The sequence below is a fragment of the Taeniopygia guttata genome, chromosome 1 (genome assembly GCF_048771995.1).
Source record: "Taeniopygia guttata chromosome 1, bTaeGut7.mat, whole genome shotgun sequence".
Taxonomy (NCBI): domain Eukaryota; kingdom Metazoa; phylum Chordata; class Aves; order Passeriformes; family Estrildidae; genus Taeniopygia; species Taeniopygia guttata.
In genome coordinates, this window is record NC_133024.1 from 54,649,351 (window position 1) to 54,667,017 (window position 17,667).

General features: G+C 35.1%; 1 protein-coding gene across 4 annotated transcripts in view; it reads left to right on the forward strand.

Annotated features, from left to right (window-relative positions):
* The window catches only part of DIAPH3 (diaphanous related formin 3), a 198,346-nt gene that overhangs the window by 78,703 nt on the left and 101,976 nt on the right, over positions 1–17,667 (forward strand). For 2 of the 4 annotated variants that reach the window (XM_030271637.4, XM_030271652.4), the window contains 4 exons: positions 1,203–1,235; positions 3,983–4,078; positions 5,030–5,124; positions 11,307–11,408. In XM_030271637.4, coding sequence (XP_030127497.4) covers positions 1,203–1,235; positions 3,983–4,078; positions 5,030–5,124; positions 11,307–11,408 — 326 coding nt within the window. The remainder of the gene's footprint in view (positions 1–1,202; positions 1,236–3,982; positions 4,079–5,029; positions 5,125–11,306; positions 11,409–17,667) is intronic. The other 2 variants (XM_072928486.1, XM_030271643.4) reach the window with 2 other exon arrangements.

Here is a 17,667-nt window from a genome sequence, read left to right on the forward strand (position 1 = left end):
TTCTTATCCTGAGATGCAGAACAGGAACATCAGATGAGGTACAACTGACAAAACATAGCTCAAATGCTAGGGCCATGTGTGTGTCCTGCAGTGGGTTAGACTTAGTGTATAGACAGAACTTTAAAGGATGTGTGGTTTTTTGTTTTATAATAGCTGAAAAATAATTTTGATAAAATTAATCCTTTAGTAAAATCAAACCTGTCTGCATATTTTGTGATCCCCTGGTTTCTTCTCTCATTAGCATGGTAACATCTCACCTCTATTTCCTTCAAACAGTCACATCCTTTCTGCAGCAGCTGCCCACTCCCACTAGGCTGCTTTATGTTTTTACACTGTAAACAGATGTTCCTGTTTTCTTTCTTCTGTATACTTTCCCCTTTTTTTCCAGCACTCTCCACAAATGAAAATTTAACTACTTATTTCCTTTGATTTCCTTTTAGTCTAGATTCTTACTTCACCTGTTCAGATATTTCTATTCATTCCCCTTGGCTGTGGGATTTTTTTTTTCCCTCTTTTTAATTGTTGGAAATAGAGAGTAGTTATGTTTCTTGGGATTTTGGGGGCTTTTTTAGGAGTCCTGGTTTAGGAGTGGCACTCCCTCATTTCTTGCCCCCACTTCCTCCTTCCATGGGAGATAAAAAGGGCAGAGATCATGGGTTGAGATAAAAGCAATTTACTGGAAACAGCAATGAGATAAGAACAGTGACAGCAACAATATTAACAACAAAAGTTTGCTAGAAGAGAGTGATTTGCAGGGAATTGCTCACTGACTGGGACAGTGAACAAAATGGTGGACAGACCATCTGCCCCCATGATTTTCCCCCAAGCCCAAGACAATGAAAAAATGGCAGACAGGTCATCTGGTTGGGACCAGTGTTACCCCACCATTACATTTGTCACTTGGTTCCCTCGAAAAGGAATGCCTCCTCCTTCCCTCTCTTTTCCAGGAAGCAAGAGAGAGACCCATTTCCCTCCTCCCTGGCCCTTAGGTGAGATGGGATTGAATAGCACAATGTCTTGGCCATGCCCACATGGTTCCACATAGCTGGTGTCCTTCTCTGAAACCAGGACACTAGCAAAGGAGGTGAAAATTTCTAGAGGCAGTAGGAGGTATCAGAATTTTCAGTGGGAAGTGCAACGTTTCAAACTAGCAAGAAAAGTAATGCATGTCCTCTGCTTCTTATTGCTGCCAACTACGTAAGGAGGTGACCTGACTTCTGCTGAAGAAGTATCATGTAAGTTTGCAGTAATTTTGTTTGTTACATAATTGTAGAACTCTGGATACAATTCCTGCATGAGTTTCCTAGAGTAGACATGTTCTATGCTTAGATGTTTTTCCTTAGTGTTGTGCTACCTTAAGTAGTGCTGGAATATTGTGTATAACCCCCTCCTGGGTGAAAATTCCTGAGGCTATTAGCCAGTTAATTTACAGCATTGTTTCTTGATTTGGAAGTAGGGAATTAAGTAGTGCATGTTTAACTTTTAATTCTTTTTGCATGTTTGTGTGTCTGTATTATCTTGGTTATAAGACTCATAGTTAATAAATTTTGCTTTCTAGTGCTGGAAGAGGCAAACTTTTTTTTTTTTTTTTTTAAATTTTATTTCTGCCCTTATTAGCATCTAGTTTGAGACTGTCAGGGCATGTTTAAGCAAATTACAAATTTAGATAATTGAACTACTTTTTATTGTGACTACAAAGGAAATTATTTTGTTTCTTGTAAAGTTCCAGGTTTTTTTGCAAAGTTCCAAGGTAGCCATAAAGCATTTTACTGTATTTTCATTAAGGCATGAAAATTGCTTGGAACCTGTGCTAGAGGAATGTACAGGTCTTCTAGGATAATCTGCAGTTCTAGCATTGATAAGACTTTGAGGTAACTCAAAAGTCATGTTTTTAAGAATCAGTGTTTCCAGTGTGTAGTTGAAGTTATGAAATGCGAGAGGTCTGTTAAAGTGTGTAACTGCAGGAGAAAACAGTCATGTGATTTTGGGATCCGCAGCCCCTTGACATAGCCTTCTGGCTTCAGTAAGGGCTCTTCTTCAAGCATAATCAGAAAAGGTGAACCTTTAGCGGTAACCTTCTTTTTATCTAGTAGTATTAATGTCATTCTATTCCTTTGGAACCTGGGCTATAGAGTTTTCACATTGGTGGTGAAAATCTACTTTTGCTTTCACATGTATAATAAGCAGGGTGTGTAGATTTTCCCTGGTACAGGAGACTGCTAACCATTCTGTTCAATGTGCTAAAAGTAATTCAGGGCCAAGAGAATTTTGTGGTTACACTGGGAACACACAAAAGAGGAGGATTGTGGCTTTGTAACCCATTTTCCAGGACCCTGGTTATCAGTCCTTCTTCTAAGGACTGCTTTATGTCTTAGCTTAGTGATTTCATTTTTGCAGAATACAGGTTCTTTTCTGCACTGCGACATGTTCTCGGAGCATTGGGCTGCCTTGCAGAGTATTAAAAGTGATTTAGGAGATGATTCAAATTTCTGTCTTCACCTACTCAGAAGGGACTTGAATCTGGTTCCTTCAATCCCTTTGTGAGGTCTTGAATTCCTTATCTCTTTGGTTGTATCTTAGACAACAAGGTCATTTAGTCTGTTTCCCAATCCTTGGCAAAATTGATCATGCTTTGGAAAACATTTTTTAAGAATGATGTAGCTCTTAAATATCTCTCTTAACATTTTTGGAATTAATTTCAGCTTAGAGAAATCCTCTTGATAATTCATGCTTATGTCTAGTTTTGTCAAGGATCATCACTGAGCTGGAAATTTTAATCCTATGTCTCCTTGACAGGAGTTCTCATCTATACCTATCTCCTTTGGAAGTCAGTAGCATTTATATTATTGTAGCGTATTTTCTTCTCTCAAATATTTTAAGCATGTATAACTTAATTGGGAACAATCATACTGTAAAAGCTTGTTACTAATTTTATTTATGAAATAGTGTACAGAATTAGATAAACAGTAGCAATACATTTGGTAAATAACATTTGACAGTGAAGATTTATGCTGGGGGAAGGAAGAAGGAAAAGTTTAAAAAAAGAATATTTTGTATTATGTATTATTTTAAAATAATACAGTACCAGATCATATTTAAGGAAAGATTTGTGTGGTTTTCGCTTTTTAGTTTGTTTTCATAATAATTCCTACTAATACTTTAGCAAGCCTGTGTTGTTATTTTAAGTGAAATTCTTATGACAATGTGTGACTAATGAGAAATAAATTCAGCTTACACAATGTATTTGGTAGATCCTATTTGTATTAATTATTTTCTATTTGTGTGAATTATTAAAAGAAAGAATAAGCCAAAATCTCCAGCAATGTTAATATATGTTTATACAAACACTTTTTCTTTGTGCTATTTTGTAATAATGTGATTACATCATACATTTAAAAATGCATCTTTTTGAGAGGAGCAGGAAAATAGATCTATGTATATACCTATATGCTATATAGATATATAACAACTTCTGAATTCATGAACTCAGCTATATTCTAAGTTAATGTTAATTTTTTAATAAGCTGGTGATCTTGGATAATTTTGGTGCATATAGTTAGATAAAAGCAATCACAAAAATAGATAGATGTCTCAGTGTTGAGACATATTGCCATGTTTTTTTTAAGATTTGTCATTGTTAAAATCCAATTCATAATCCTAGCCTGGCCAGGGTAACTGGAGCATGTTCCATGATATTTTAAATATGACTGAATTTGTACAGTTAACGTTTACTCAGGTCCTGTATATTAAAAAAAAAAATCTAGAAGGCCAACAAGCTGACTGAAGAGCAAAATTGACTGAAGAGCAAAAGTTTTGGAAGAGAAGCACTACATGCAAAACTTCTCAATTTTTTGTCTGTGTGTTTTATGATCTTTTCTCTGTGAATTGACTATGTTTGATAGCAAATATGCTTTCTGAATTCATGACCGTTTCCTCAAATATTAAGAATTAACCATGATTATATTTGTGATTAATTTGGCAGTAAAAAGAGAGGAGGAGGATTTTGAAGAAAAGAAGTCCATTAAGAAACGAATCAAAGAATTAAAAGTTTTGGACCCTAAGATTGCACAGAATCTGTGTAAGTAGATTCTGTTGGTTATTTTATTTTTTTTTTCCTCAGAGTAATGTTTAATTTTCCATAAAAATGCCTTTCTCTCTTGTGTGATTGTCTGGTAACCACTTCTTGTTTAAAACATGTTTTTATATGTGCATATTGTTTTTAAGCACAAACGTGAGTTTACACAACTGAAACACTTAAAAAGACCTGAGAAGTAGTTACAGATTATTCCTTGTTCAAGACTATGTATTGAAGTGCAAGCATACAGATATATGCTATACTATACAGCTAATCCATCTTTATTTCAATATATTTGTCAAGGAATATTGGATGCCCTCTCCCCCTGCATGTCCTAACCCCATGTCAACAAAACAATGAAAATGCCTGCAGCAGGTCTGCCCACCTCATGAATTTTGTAGAAACTAGGCCATACTTGGTATCATGCAATAATACGCAAACAAATAGAATAAAGTTTTGATGAGAGGAGTTCTAGGAAGAACAGGTTTCTAAATGCCAGTGGAGATTAAATAAGAAATAACTGTAATATGGTGATTAAATAAAGAGTGCTTATAACAACATCTAACAATGTTTCTGTGGTTTGGTTTTGGTGTGTCATGGTGCTTCTTGAAGAGAAGGCTCTGACAAGATTATTGAAAAAATTGCAGTTGTCACCTTAGCACAGAATACTGTAATAGAAGTGATTCTTCTGCAGAGTAGACTTGTCTCTTACTACTTATGGAAGTCTTCTCTGATGCTGGATGTTGTATGTAACAAATTGATTTGGAGAAGGCTGGAATTGAAAGAGAATAGTGATTAAAAATACATTAAAAATTTTTATCTCTTACCTATATTATTTGGCATAGTGCTTGTTAATCTGGAAATGCTATAACCTTTTTTGTTGCTGTTTTTTTAAATAGAAGCAAGATAGTTCTTGTCTTGCTTTTTTCATTATTTGTGGAATCTTTGTTTTAGCAATTTTCCTTGGATCTTTCCGAGTGCCTTATGAAGAGATCAAAATGATGATACTGGAAGTAGATGAAACACAGCTCTCAGAGTCCATGATTCAGGTAACAAAAATGGCACTTAAAATCCCAGTATTTCAAGAGAAGCTTCTCAGTAATTAGAAACCATAGCTAAAAACACCTCTTAATGTAAACTTCTGGCTAATCATTAACTGCAAGAATGTCATTTTCCTGTGAATGGTAGATTTTTTTTTTTAAATTTCTAATGCTAATATTTTTATGAAAGTAGCTTGTGTTGTTTTTGAGTTAACTTCTTCACAGTGGCTGATATGGGGTTATGTTTGTATTTGTGCTGAACACAGGATTGATAATACAGAAATGTTATTGCTGAGCAGGGCTTACACAGAGCCAAGGCTTTTTCTGCTGTTTTTACTCCCATGCTGGCAAGGGGACTGGGTGTTTATGGGAAACTGGGAGAGGGCACAGCCAGGACAGGTGACCCCAAATGAACAAGGTGACATTCCAGACCATATGACATCATGCTCAGTATGTGAAGTGGGGGGAAGAAGAAAGAAGGGAGGTGGAGTGGTGTTGTTTGTCTTTTCAAGTTGCCATTACATGTGATGGTGCCCTGCTTTCCTGAAGATGGTGGAAAACACCTCCCAGCCCATGGGAACCAGTGAATGAAATCCTTGCTTTGCTTTGCTTGTGTGCACAGTTTATCTCATCCTGAGTTTTCTTACTATTACCCTTCCAATCTCTTCCTGATCCCACTGTGAGGAGAGTGAGTGAGTTGCTGCTTGGGGCTTGATTGCTGGATGGGATTAAACTATGACACAGGTGAATTTATATTCTCAATTTTCCATATTGTCCACACCTAAATAGAGACTTTTTCATGGGTACATATGATGTTTTGTTTCTTCTCTACTTACCAGAATTTTCTTTTCTTTGTTTAGCTCTGTCTTATCTGCACAAATCTCTGTTTTGGTTGTTTAGTTTTGTTTTTTATTTGTTTGTTTGTTAGAGCTGTAACAATCCAATATCTTGCCCTGGGGCATTTACAGCATTCACCATTTCTCTTCCATGGAGTTTATTTAGGTAGTGTCTTCTCTTTCAATATTATTTTTTTAAAACACAAAGTCGGTATGATTCTATGTGGAGTCAAAATAAACTAAAAGTTCTTCTATAGAGAGTGATATTTAAGTGTTGAAAAACTGAAGAATTTAATTAAATAAACACAAATGAATCATTTTAGAACAATGGGAAAAATAATTTGGAAGGAGTGTCTTGAAGTCATTTGACCAAAGGCTCAGCTCAAAGCCAGGTCAACTAGAGCAGGTTGATCGGGGCCTTTTCCATCCAATTCTTACTATCTCCCAAGTCTGGAGACCCCATAGGCTTCTGGACACCTTTTCCAGTGTTGAACACTTGTAGTAGAAAATGTTTCTTTGTTTAACTAACTGGAATCTTTATTGTGATAACTTTGTGACCTTGGTCTTCTATTACAGAACTCTAAGAAGAGCTTAATTACACCTACTTTGTACCCTTTAGTTGAGTATCTGCACACATTAAGGGCCCATGAGGCTTGCTTTCCTAGAGTTCAACAGAGTGACTTCTCTCAGTCCGTCCTTGCCTGTCATGTGTCATAATCTTGAGTCATCTTGATGGGCGTCAGTAAATGTGAAAATGTCTGTCTTTAGAAAAATTATCTGCTTTGGATAGGACTCTAGCATACTGTGACGAACTTCAAATTATTTCTATAAATGTCAAAACATAATAAATCAATAATTCATAATTACTATCTACCAGTAATTTGGTATAGGTTTTAGATAGCTAATCTCTTCAGCATACTTTAAAGTGTGTTACAGACCAGTCCCTACTGAAACATGAAAGAAAGTTAAAGGTAGATTGTTTTTTGCAGGAATGTTGATAAAGTAAAACATGTACAGGTATCAGGGTCATAAAATTAACTGTTACATTAAAGCTCACTGAAATTCAGGTGTGGCTTGTACTGCAGCACAGAGGAACTTGTATTCAGATGTCAAAACAAGACAAATCTGTATTTCTGTGGTTTTCCTGCAAAATGAATTTCCACCATATCGGAATATCAAAATAACATCTTATCTTATTGCACAGGAGGCTGTGCAATGCTCAGCATGCCCTTTTCTTCCTACATGCAGTTTTGCCCTCACTTCATGTGACTTGGATTTCAAAGATGTTTAATCTCTCTTCAGCTATTTGGACTTCACTTTCCCTTCTTCATTGAAGAATGAGATGTTTCTCTTAAATATTTGAAGGAGCAATCATGAACCATGATCTCCAGTGACAGTATATATAGTCATTGTATAATTCTTGTTCTTTTGTTCAATGATGCAGTTAATATTGGTACTAAAACTATTACTTTAAAGTTGTTAGAATGAACATAGTTTACACTTCTAAAATGTTTTTTTAGTCTAATTTGCACTTAGATCACTTTTTCAAGGTTTTCTTCATGCTCAACAGCAGACTGATGTGTATCTTTATTTTGTTTGGTATAATAGTAGAAATTCTCTATGGTAGCATGAAAAGCTAAGAGATGGAATATGCTCTGCTATTATGTTCAGCTTAAACTCTGTCTCAGATAGTCCATCCTTGCTCTGAGACTCTCTCATGCTATTTGATCTTAGCATTGTTTTTCAACAGTTAACATTTAGCTTGTTAGAAAAATTAGTTCCTCAACAATTAAATTAAGCAACCTGTATAGAAAAACTGTCATTTTGATAATTTCTATGTGTGTTATCTAAAGAAGGCAAAATTTATTTTTACATTTAGACTCTGGGAAAGAAAATCATCAAACTATTAACGGATAGTTAATTAATGGTATATTTCTGTGTGAAGATGCAGTAATCTAAGAAGAGAAAATTTATTTTATTGGAAAATTTGTTTGCTTTCTTATTGTTTTAGATTTCTGCTGTGGACTATTACAATTGTATATGCCTTGGGATAAAGAATGCCTAATTTTCAGTATATTTAGAATATCTAACATGCCTTAACCCCACTGGAGACAGGGCTAACAATATAATAGGATATAACTTTTTGACACTGTGCTGATAATCTTGTGGCTCTATTAATTGGTATTGACAGTAAAGTATGTTGAAAGTCAGCGTATACAGCAATCTCTCTATGTAGCATCAAAATTGTGTCCAAAGTGTTTTCGACAGTGGTTGAGCCCTTTTGTGTTTGCTTTTGAAGCGGAGTGAACAATTTTATTTAAGAAAAGGGTAAGAGAAGATGAAGAGCCAAAAGTGAGGAATTATATCAAGAGTACAGTGGTATTAGCAAGAGTGCAGTGGTATTAGCAGCTGCTGTGATTGTGTAAAAGTCAGTGGAATGGAATACAAGTGATCATGTGCACAATATCCCATATGAATATAGTGATATAAATCACTCAGTAATATAGACTGCATTTTTTTGCCAAGTGATTAATGTCTTGAGGACCTAAATCAGGTGGAAAATTCAGTAGAACTTATGCTTCAAATTTAGTTTGCAAGTTTGAATATAATGATATTTATTGAATGGGTTCATCCAAATTACTTATTTATGGGTAAAACAACCCTATAGTAACTTTGAAAAATGGACTGAGTTTGAACTGGAAAAAGGACTTAAGACTCCGAGCTTTCTTTGAAAGAGGTAGAGCAATGTGCGTATTACTTCAAAAAGTTGGTATCCACATTCATGTGTACCTAGGTTACTAAATAAATATCCAGCTGTATGTCTCTATTTCTACCTTCAAAATCCTTTTCAAGTACTATGAAAATGTGTTTCATGTATTTCGTCATTCTGAGAAGAGGGAAAGCATACATAGGTTTGCAACCATATGGCTAATTTTCTTCACTCATATTTTTCTTCACTCATATTAGATAGTATGGTACTTCTCCTTTTCAGGAATTTCTTGCTTTCAGCAGATTTTATTTTTTTAGCTGTAACTTTTTTGTTCAGTGGGTCCTAATATCACTGTTTCTGAAGTTGGAAATTTGTTCTTAATCCAGCTCTTATTATGATTAAGAAATAAAATGTATTTTCTCTCCATCTGTCTCCATCCCCTTCCCTCCACCACTCTTCAGTTAGAAACTAAATCTAGTGCTTAAAAATGTAAAAACTCCAAGTCATGTTCTCATCCAAAAACTCAATGACTAATTATTGAAATGTTTTCCGTAACTTATTCAAAATTCTTTCTCCTTCTTATTCCTCGTTTGATATTCAAAATGTGTTTCATCTGTAGCTGTTCAAAAGCTTTATCTGAGCACTGTAAAAACTGCTTTGATATCAGCTGCTCCTTCTATTTTGGTTGCTTTTCTTTTATATTCTGATGCTCAAAATTGAAAATATTCATCTAACGCTTGACTGTTTTTGATTTTTGAAAGTTTTGTGGGCAGTTTTTCTTCATATGAAAACTATTTCTGCATCAAACAATAATATTTTAATTTCAGTAAATATTAAGGAATTGTATTATATTTAGAGCTGTTTATCGGAGTGTTGGATATCAAAAAGAAGAAATAGGTGTGCTATGAATTTCTAATTTAAAATATATCTTTTTACACTTTGTACAATTTTCATTTTTGCTCAGTGTTACTGATTTAGTGCCAGACATCTTCATCCATATTTAATAAATGTAGTTCTTTATACAAAAATATTTTTCCAAATGTAAGAGTGGTAAGTGTTCCACTAAAATTCAGTTTAACCATATCCAAATCAAGCTTCTAAAATTTCAGTTTGTATTATAGTTTTAAGCATCATCATTCATGCATGTTTAATAGTTTTGTCTTTTCTTACCAAAATCCTTATTTGAGCATTCTGTTGAATCCATCTACTGATTTAGGGATATTTTTCAGCTACTACTTAAAAGAGTAGTGAACTAAAGTAAACATACTTCTTAAACTAAAGAAGTATGTTAAGCAAAGAATAGGTATCTGTCTGGGCCCCCCAGAGAGGTAAATTTTACATCTGGCTGAATTTGCTGTAAAAGAAGGAATTAGGATCTTTAGTGGGTAAAATGAGGGGTCTTTTAAGGCTTTCAGATGGAGATTCTGTTCATTAAATGAAACTAATTACTTTTTGCTCATTGTATATCAAATAATATAAAGGTAATAAAACAAATGTTGGCAACCAAAATATCTGCCTTTTCCGTCAAGTATGGGGAAGTGGTGGAGTTGGTCTTGTTTCTTTCTTGAAATATGGTAATAGGTAGTGGGGTGTCTGTGTATCCTAGACTGGCTTCAGTGTTAAAAGGATTGAATCTTCACTTCAGTTCAGGAGAGTGATCTTGCCATTAGACCAGGGAGTGTTTTAAGAAAGGAAAATCTCTTGTGTTTTTTGCACTGTGACAGAAGCTTAACGCATGTGTAACCAGAAACACAAGAGTCATAATCTGTGAGACACAGCAGGCTGTAGGGACTCTGGCTATTGCCCAGTAATTGCAGCCGTCATCTTGGGAAGGGACAGAATTGAGCTACTGACTCAAATTTTATACCATAATTAAAGTGTGTGAGAAGCTTTCTATTTCCAGAATATCTGAAAAGCCATTTTTAGCCAGCCTAGCAGAAGCTAATCAGAGTGGGGTTCAGGTGCCCAAATGTGAGTGTATTTATGTAAATAATATGTGTCTAAGTATTCAGGAAACTCCAGGGAGTCAGAGGATTCTTCAGATGAACAGATGAAGGTGAAATCTTTGATTCCCTTACCTGTAAGACATTCACTATATGTGTCCAGCCTTCCCATATTAACTACTGAATTCAGCTGAAGCTGAATCTCACCTCTGATTTACTACTTCTAGCAAGTTTTCACACTAAGTAGTAGTGTAAGTAAGTAAGGTAGTGTAATGCATTTAAACTTTTGTTTTGAAATGCTTGAAAATTAATTCTTCTTTTTCAAAATACTTTTCATCTAGAATTAGAAATTCTTGCTAGCCTTTGGATGGCTATGTTATACTTGAAGTTCCTGCTCTGTTTACTTTGAAGTGTTCTGTTTCCATCATGCCTATCACACACATTCTTTCTTGAAAAACAGTTTTAAAAAAATTACTATGGAAGTGTGTGGAATCAGTGTCAGGTGCTGGCAGTATTGCATCACTTATCTTTGACACTCTCATTTACTTTAATTTGTGTGTTGCTATGCACATTCTGCTGTCTTCAGGGAAGAGCGTTGTCTTTGGAGTGTATGGCAATAATGCATATGTAAACCCATTTGCTTACAACAATAGAAGCAACATTGAATCTGAGATTTTTAACCTATTTTATTTTCCTTTATAGAATTTAATAAAACACCTCCCTGAACAAGAGCAATTGAATGCATTGGCCAAGTTCAAGAACGAGTATAACAATTTGTCTGAGCCAGAGCAGTTTGGTGTTGTGGTGAGTTCTGTCTTATTATAACAGGTTTTTTTGGGTTTTTTGTTGTTTGGGTTTTTTTTGGTTTTTTTTTGTTTTTTTTTGTTTGTTTGTTTGTTTTTGTTTTGTGGTTGGGTTTTTTTTTTGTCCTTTCTGGAAATACAGGCTGCTTTTTTTTTGGTTTTTTTTTTTTTTTGTCCTTTCTGGAAATACAGTTTTAATATAATATTATAGGAAAAAGAGACAGTTGCTTCTTCCACAAAGTGAAGGGGTTCCAGACAGGAAGAAGAGTACAGGTGCTGCCATTCAACTGGACTTTTGTTGGACATATTTCTGGATGTGAAAGGCTTGATTATTGAAACATTGCTTCTGGAATGATTTTTGATTCTCTTTGTTTAAAAAAATTATTTTGTTTTGCAAAAGAAACCAAACCAAAACCATAAAAACTTTGGTATTTTCTGTGGCAAAGTTTCACTTGGAAATACAGAGCTATTTTTGAATTTTCATAGCTAAAATAGTTTGGCCTTATTTTTGTTTACATTAATAAATCTTAATGTTTTTTACTGAGGCTTTCTGCATGTATGTTCTTCTTTCTATTCTCCGCGTAAATGAGAAGAAAATAATGTCATAACGATCATGTTGACCCTACTCTGCCTCCTGCTGCCTGTGTTTTATACCATGTTCTGTAAAGAGTACCCCTAATCACTTTTCCCCTTCCCTCTGGAAAGAGAGGTTTGTAATATCGTCCAGGCTGAATTCACAAAGGAAGAGTGGAAGTGAAAAAAAGAAAATGCTAGTTCAGAGCTGGCAGTTGATGCTTTTTGTGGAAATACAGTTTGCATCTAATTTCTGTATAGCTCATAATTCATAGTTGGTTCATCCAGACAAACTCAGAGTAATGCTATGTAGTTTCCTAGTGCATATATCTGTACAAGTCTTTGATTTTTCTTGCCGATTCCTGGAGTTTCAACCTAAGGTGGTTATTGCTAAAATTATCTTATCTGAGGGAATTTCCCATGAGGGAATAATACTTACTCAGTTAGATGGAACTGTCAGTTGATGAGAAGAGCTAGACCAGTAACAATGTAGGTAGAGTCTTGCTGCACCCAACTTTTCTGATAAATTTGTCTTTAAAAGTTGAGGCAATGTGATAACTCAGAAAAATAAAATAAATGGACATCATAAAAGTTCTTATATCTCAAAAATTTCTGGAACTTCTTTTCTGAAGAAATAAACAGATTCCCACTGAAAAGTGCAAGTCCTTGCTTTTCCCAGTTTTCCATGTAAAACATTAAAAAAGTCTACAAACAAGACCAAACCCCATCATCAGTTTCTGTCGTGTCACAGCTTCTATGTATGTACTAGAGAGGATTTGGGAGAACAAGCAAAATGTTTATTACATGAAGCATTTTTCATTTCTGTTCCAATGGGAGAAAATTTGAATAAGTCACTTTTTTTACTCTGAATATAGTATCCTATCCATTTACTTTTCATCGAAGTTCTTCAAGCTCCATCTGGCTCCCCATATCTTTTCTTTTATTGTTGTCCATGGAGCGGGCTGAGAAATTCTTCTCATTTCTTAGGAAGCCACTCTTGATGCTAATGTGAATTTTCACATTATTGCTGGTTTTGTTAGTTTTGTTGGTTTTGTTTATTTTTCCTTAAAAATTTTGGTTTCTGCCTTAATTTTTGCTGTCCGTTTTAAATGAGGAGAATCAAACTTGAATACAAAATGCAGGACTTGAATTCTTTTAAATGAGTAGTGTTTTATAGTTACGTTTTTTAGAGAATTAGGAGATTCCATGTTAATTTGCTCTGAAGTTGTGATTAAAGGGACAGTTAAACTATTTGATTCCTAAGGAAGAATCTAAGTGAATAAATGGCTAATTGCTACTTGTGTAATGATTTTTTTTTTCATCATGGAAACTTGTTACCTTTCAGGCTTTGAATTGAAAGTCAAAATTTGATATTCTGAAACAAACAGCAAGACACTTAGTGAGATATTGCCTGGCTGTGACTGTTACAGTATTGTATGCTTCAAGCAAGGTTAATTAAGTTTTGTTGTTGGCTTAAAGATCTTGAGGGCATGATTCTAAACAGTTCAGGTTTCCTTCATGAGCGCTGCTTGTGGTTTTAGGGTTGTGTTTGGGTTTTTCTCTTATGGTTGTGAGGATTTGTTTTCTTTGAATTGACACTATGAGTTGTTTTTGTGGTTCCTGCCTTCTCTTTTCTAAGTTATTTATCATTTTTATATTTTCTGTTCATTCAGCAGTAAGTATAAAATAAATCCTTTATGGCCCTTATCTTTTCTTCCAGACTTAGGTTTTCTTTAGATAAACTACTTTATTTACTGCTAGGTTCTTTCACTTACTCCAAGCTGATGTCTCAGAGCACAGATATAATCACCTATTACTGTGGAACTTTGGTTTTGGTTTAGGGTTGTGGGGTTTTTTGCGGGGTGGGAGGGGGGCAGGGAGGAGCTTGTACTGATTCATTAACTATTTCATGACAACTACATTAATTCTGTTCATCTTACTAAAAAATTAGTTTACTATTGTTACCTTAACTTGATCTTATATTGAATGCTGTATTTCCTTGCTCAAATTCATTATAAGGTATGCTTGTGTTTTATTAAAAATAAATACTCAATTGCGTTTTGTTTTACCATATTTCTTGTTTTGTACTTGGTTATACTTACTAAAGTAAACTTTCTCCAAAACTTCTTCAAAACTTCTTTAGCCTTCATATTTTTTTCTTGGTGGTTTCATTGATTACCACAGAATCACAGAATATTCTCAGTTGGAAGGGATCCACAAGGATCATTGACTCCAGCTCTTAAGGGAATAGCCCATATAGGGATCAAACCCACAACCCACGCTGAATCTTGAATAAAACTTGATAGTGATGAAGATTATCTTTGTACAATGTGAAACCCTCTAGAGATGAATGAGGTATCATCTAGATGTTCATCTTGGTAACTGTTGAGAGAAGGTTGTATTTTGGAGGTATTCACATTTTTTACCTGCTTTTTTTCAATGGACAGTATAAATATTTTGTTGCTTTAGAACTTTCAGCAATGTTGATTTGTTTTGTAGGTAGTTCTTTTCTGCTAAGAAAAAAACATTGTAAGTGTTGTTTTAGAGAATATTTTTTTCTAATTTTTGGTGTAGTATCTGTCACTATATCAAAGAAATGTTTAAGGAGTAGATAATTTAGTAAATGTTAATCTAATTTATTTTGAGTGAAGTTTATGTAATAAATACTACTTAGAGTTATTGATCATGACTTATACTTTGAGTGCAGCAATCTGTTTAATGGATTTTTACTGAACTATTACCATACCACTGGTCAATATCTTATTCATAAGGAAGTTGGACACAAGCATCTTCCAACTGTTCAGAACTTGAATGTTCTGAATTCTTATAGAATTCCATTCTACGAGTTGATGTACACTTGTTTATTTACAGTGCCTGTGATTCTTTGTGCTGTAAAATAGTCCTAGACAATTTAAAATGTATTATATGGTTTGATATCCATAAATACAATTCCATTTAAGTAATCACAGTTTTGATGCTCTTTATCAGGCATGCCTGTGCCTCTAGGTCTGACATTTCAGGGTATTTATCAAGGCACAGAGGTGCATGGCACTGTTTAGTCTCATACCAGATGGTTCCAGATCTTTGCTGCCTCTCCCCTCAGTGTCCTGTAACTGTAGTTCCCCAACTTTACAGCACCACACATCTGCCTCTTCTCCCTCTCTTGCCCACACAGCAATGCTAAGCAAGTGCTGCCCACACAGCAATGCTTCAGGCCTACTCATGCCAACATATTTGAAATGTTCTTTGCACTAGGAACCATTCCAAAAAGTAGTTCTGAATTGATAATGCTGCATGCATATAGCTGAATCCAGTAGTAAATTCCAGCATGAGACAACTGGAACATGTTGCCCAGAGAATGTGGATGCCCCATTCCTTGAAAGTTTTCAAAGCTAGGTTGAATGAGGCTCAGAGCAACCTGGTCTGGTGTAAGGTGTTCCTACCTATGGCAGGTGAGTTGGAACTAGATGATTTTTAAGATTCCTTCCAACACAAAAGATTCTATGATTTTGTGTAGCCTCATTAGTGCCTGTAATCTTTAGTGGTATTAAATGGTCCTGGTCCATATGGCTTGAAATCAATAAGTGCAATTCCATTTAAGGAATCAAAGTTTTGATGTTGTTTATAAACACTTCTAATGTAAACAGTTTCCAATGCTTGACAGGATGATATTAGTAGACATTTGACCTCAGGTGGAGGCAAGTGTAGCCTAGCATTCTTACATATGAGAACTGTCTCAAGAGCCATGTGTGATAGCTCCTGCTGTCTTTCTTTTCTGGTAATCTGAGACATTTGGAAAGATATTCCCATATTGTCTAGTAGTAAAAAAAAAAGGAAACAGATTTTTCCTTGATCATTTATATTTGCTCAAAGATAAAATTGAGGGAATTACAAAATATTGTTTCAGAAATAATTAATGTTCAGACCTTGTGAAATTCACTGACAGCTAACCCAAATAGAATTTGGCAAGCAATCCTCATGTGGCTTCACAGCTTGTTCACTGATGGATGTGTTTTTAATGAGTTCGTACCAAAGGAAAAGATTTCACTAGAGTAAATTGAAGATTAGAGTGAGGCCTGATGAAGGCTAGTTTGTCTTAAATAATTCAGCAGACACTTAAATTGATAAATTCCATATTCAGCTGATAGTTTCACCTGTATGTTCTCATTGAGGATAACTCAAAAGTGTATTAATTTTTTTTCACTGTTGTCTGGAAAATATACTATCACTGCTTCTGCAGAGGCATACTCTGTCTTTCATAATATTTGATGCTTGGACACAGCCATACTTAGTGACATTTCAGTCTGCTTAAAATTCTGAAGTACTGAAGTGCATCTGGGCTGTGAGATATTTTGATTGTGTTAATTTCTATTTGCAAACCTTATCTTCTGTGTCTTCTAGATGTCGTGTGTATCTGCTTCTCTGCCTTGTCAATGTTCTCTTTCAGTATTTCCAGCCTTTCCAGGAGTGTTGCCAAAAATTAACTGTGTATTATATGCCATCTGTGAGAGTTAAAAAGTCTTTATGACAAATTGCAGTCAAGTTACCTATTCTGTTGCGAAGGAGAACATCCTTTACTCCTGTAATATTGACATATTTCAAACCTTGAACCTAGGTAAGGGCAGAGAGTAAGGCTCCAGAAATACCTTCTGAAAATGGCCATCGTGAATGATCAGCACTGATCTATTTGCAGTTGCCATTGGATTTGCTTATATTACTTCCTTTCCATCAGTGAAAGATTGTGATTCCATATTATAGATGAGTGCTCCTGTAAATGCTTCAGTACAAGCAGATCTTACTCTTATCTCTGTTTAGTTCTGGTAAAACCATTTTGTGTAGTTAATCTAAAGAACAGTTTAAAAATTTTTGTCTTACTACCTGATACTAATTCAGATGGCTAATTTGTTCTAGCCACACGCAGACTATCTCAGTTTTCTTCTTGGCAGATTTTGCTACAGCTTCAGAGCAGGAATGTTATTTCTCTGAAGGGTCCCCGTCTTTTGCTTGCAGCCATTCACTTTGCACATTCTGTCAAGAGCGTGTCCTGGATCTGATTTGATGTTTTTCTTCACTACTAATGTAATCAACCCTCTAATATTCATGTCATGGTCTATACATCATAAGGAAAACACTTCTGTGTTGAGTAAGGACAATGATCCTGCCATTTTGACTTGGCAAATTCAAGGATTTCTTGGAATTTAGCCACCTAAATTGACTTAGGTATCCAAATGACTGGCTAGTGTAGGGCAGTTGTGCTGAAAGAACCTTGAGGCTGATCAGTACTTATTAAATCCCTAGAGCCTGAAATTAATATGCAGATATTTCACCTTTCCAGCTTCAGACAGTAGAGATCAGTGGAGCTCAAGTGCTGAGCTCCAAGAATTGAGGAACTTTCTCCAAGTCATACAACCTGTCTTCTGCAGCATTCACTTATGTGACATATCAGACTGTTTTTGCCACAGATTAACTGTGGTTCCAAATACATCAAATAACCGTATGGAAAAAAAATCCCAAGTCATTACTGAATTCGCTATTGACAGGGCTGCAGAAGCTCTTCAGTGGAGTGTTTTTTCCTTAGCAGTACTGTCATGATCATTGACACATATCTTCCTTCTTAGGAAATTAACTGGGACACACCTTGTTGGGTCAATAGAGAAGATGATACCAGATAGGGATGGTTGGGGGCC